General features: G+C 34.8%; 1 protein-coding gene across 1 annotated transcript; it reads right to left on the bottom strand.

Moving 5' to 3' along the window:
- Positions 1-314: 314 nt before the first annotated feature.
- Positions 315-1,094, bottom strand: LOC118067671 (uncharacterized). The gene is made up of 2 exons (XM_035084536.1): positions 896-1,094; positions 315-790 (listed from the first exon to the last, which is right to left on the bottom strand). Exons 1-2 carry the CDS (start codon positions 1,092-1,094, stop codon positions 315-317), a joined length of 675 nt encoding a protein of 224 aa, XP_034940427.1.
- Between the last annotated feature and the right edge of the window lie 401 nt (positions 1,095-1,495).

The following is a 1,495-nucleotide window of genomic DNA, read 5'->3' as shown; positions in this document are numbered from 1 at the left end:
TACCATAAGAATTTTGTGTAGTGCCATGTCACAATAAAAATGATTCGGGGGCTTCACCTAACCTGAGTGGTTAGGAAATCTGTCAGTTGGTTGACTGAACACTATATCTATATATTTTAGTCTTTTTCAGAGGGAAGGAGGATTCTTGGAATAAGAACAATTATTCAAACAATTTAGTTTATTTATTTATAAAATTTAAATTATTATTTTCTTTAAGTAATTAAACAAATATATATTTCACTTCTACACGTATAGCTGTCTCTTTTCGCCGCTGCTTACTCTTGGCGCCTCACTCGCCTGCTTCAGCGCTGTACTTAGAAAGTAACGTTTTTCTTCCTTCTTTCATATGTTTCTACAGGTTTTTCCATATCTCCTTGTCGGTGTGGTCGTATGATATCCTCTGGTTGTAATTGTTGATCATCTTGATTATCTGTTTTTGCTATGAAGGCTGGCTTTAACCTATCTACATAAATCGTCTTCTTTTGTCCATCTGTCACTATGACAAATTTTCTATCTATTCTTTTTTTAACTAGATATGGTCCCGCATATGGAGGTAAAAAAGGTGGTTTCACGTCACATACACGTAAAAAGACATGTGAACACTCGTAGAGGTCCTTCAAAATAAATATTCTGCTTTTGATATGGTGTGCAGTAGGAGTTGGACGAATTGTTCTCATCAGTTCACAATGTTTTTCGATAAGTTTTTCAGGATTTCCCGGCAGGTTTTCATGGACGAAAAATTCTCCAGGAATTCTTAATGTAGTACCAAACAGCAACTCGGCTGGTAAAGCTTTTCAATCCTCTTTGTATACAGTTCGTAAACCAAGTAATACTGATGGGAGTATATCTACCCATGGAATGTTGGGATGACACATCAAAGCAGTTTTTAGTGTACGATGCCACCTTTCAACTAAACCGTTAGAAGCTGAATGATAAGGTGTTGTACTAATTCTTTCTGCACTGACAGTATTTAGTAAAGCATTAAATAAGGCACTTTCAAATTGTGAACATGTATTGCTATGCAAAACAACAATTCGATGATTTCGACCACAAATTCCATTAATAATTACATAAGTCAACATAACATAGTTCATAGTGATTATGGAATACGTATCAACCACCAACTACTGATTCTTACGATATCTTGGATTTGAGCAATTCCTGCAATCCACAAATTATAAACCTACGTAGAATATCTGAAAGTGTTTTATTAAACACTTCACAATTTATTGAAACAAAAACTTCTGAAAATAACATTAATTGGAATACAACATTAACTTCATCTTATAAACAATATAATATCGTGCAACAATCTCGCTCAACGACAAATGCAAAAGAAGCATTGCGTTTGCCGAACAACCAGTTACATCCACTGAAATTCGACAGACTCCAACACCATCTCTTAACATACCAAATTCAATGATGAACATAAATAATGAAGAAGGCTCAAGCAGCTCAACTAATACGTCTCATAATGAAAACGCGGGTTGATGTA

Source organism: Chelonus insularis, unplaced genomic scaffold (genome assembly GCF_013357705.1).
Source record: "Chelonus insularis isolate UGA/USDA-ARS -01 unplaced genomic scaffold, ASM1335770v1 contig_396_pilon, whole genome shotgun sequence".
NCBI lineage: Eukaryota > Metazoa > Arthropoda > Insecta > Hymenoptera > Braconidae > Chelonus > Chelonus insularis.
This window is presented reverse-complemented; position numbering and strand designations above follow the sequence as displayed.

What these genes read in the sequence shown, in the direction of transcription:
- LOC118067671 (XM_035084536.1), bottom strand. Translation starts at nt 1,094, where the DNA reads ATGAACTATGTTATGTTGACTTATGTAATTATTAATGGAATTTGTGGT. An exon ending in TTTAGTTGAAAGGTGGCATC is followed by an intron (nt 791 to 895) that starts GTACACTAAAAA and finishes AGGATTGAAAAG; the next exon opens with CTTTACCAGCCGAGTTGCTG.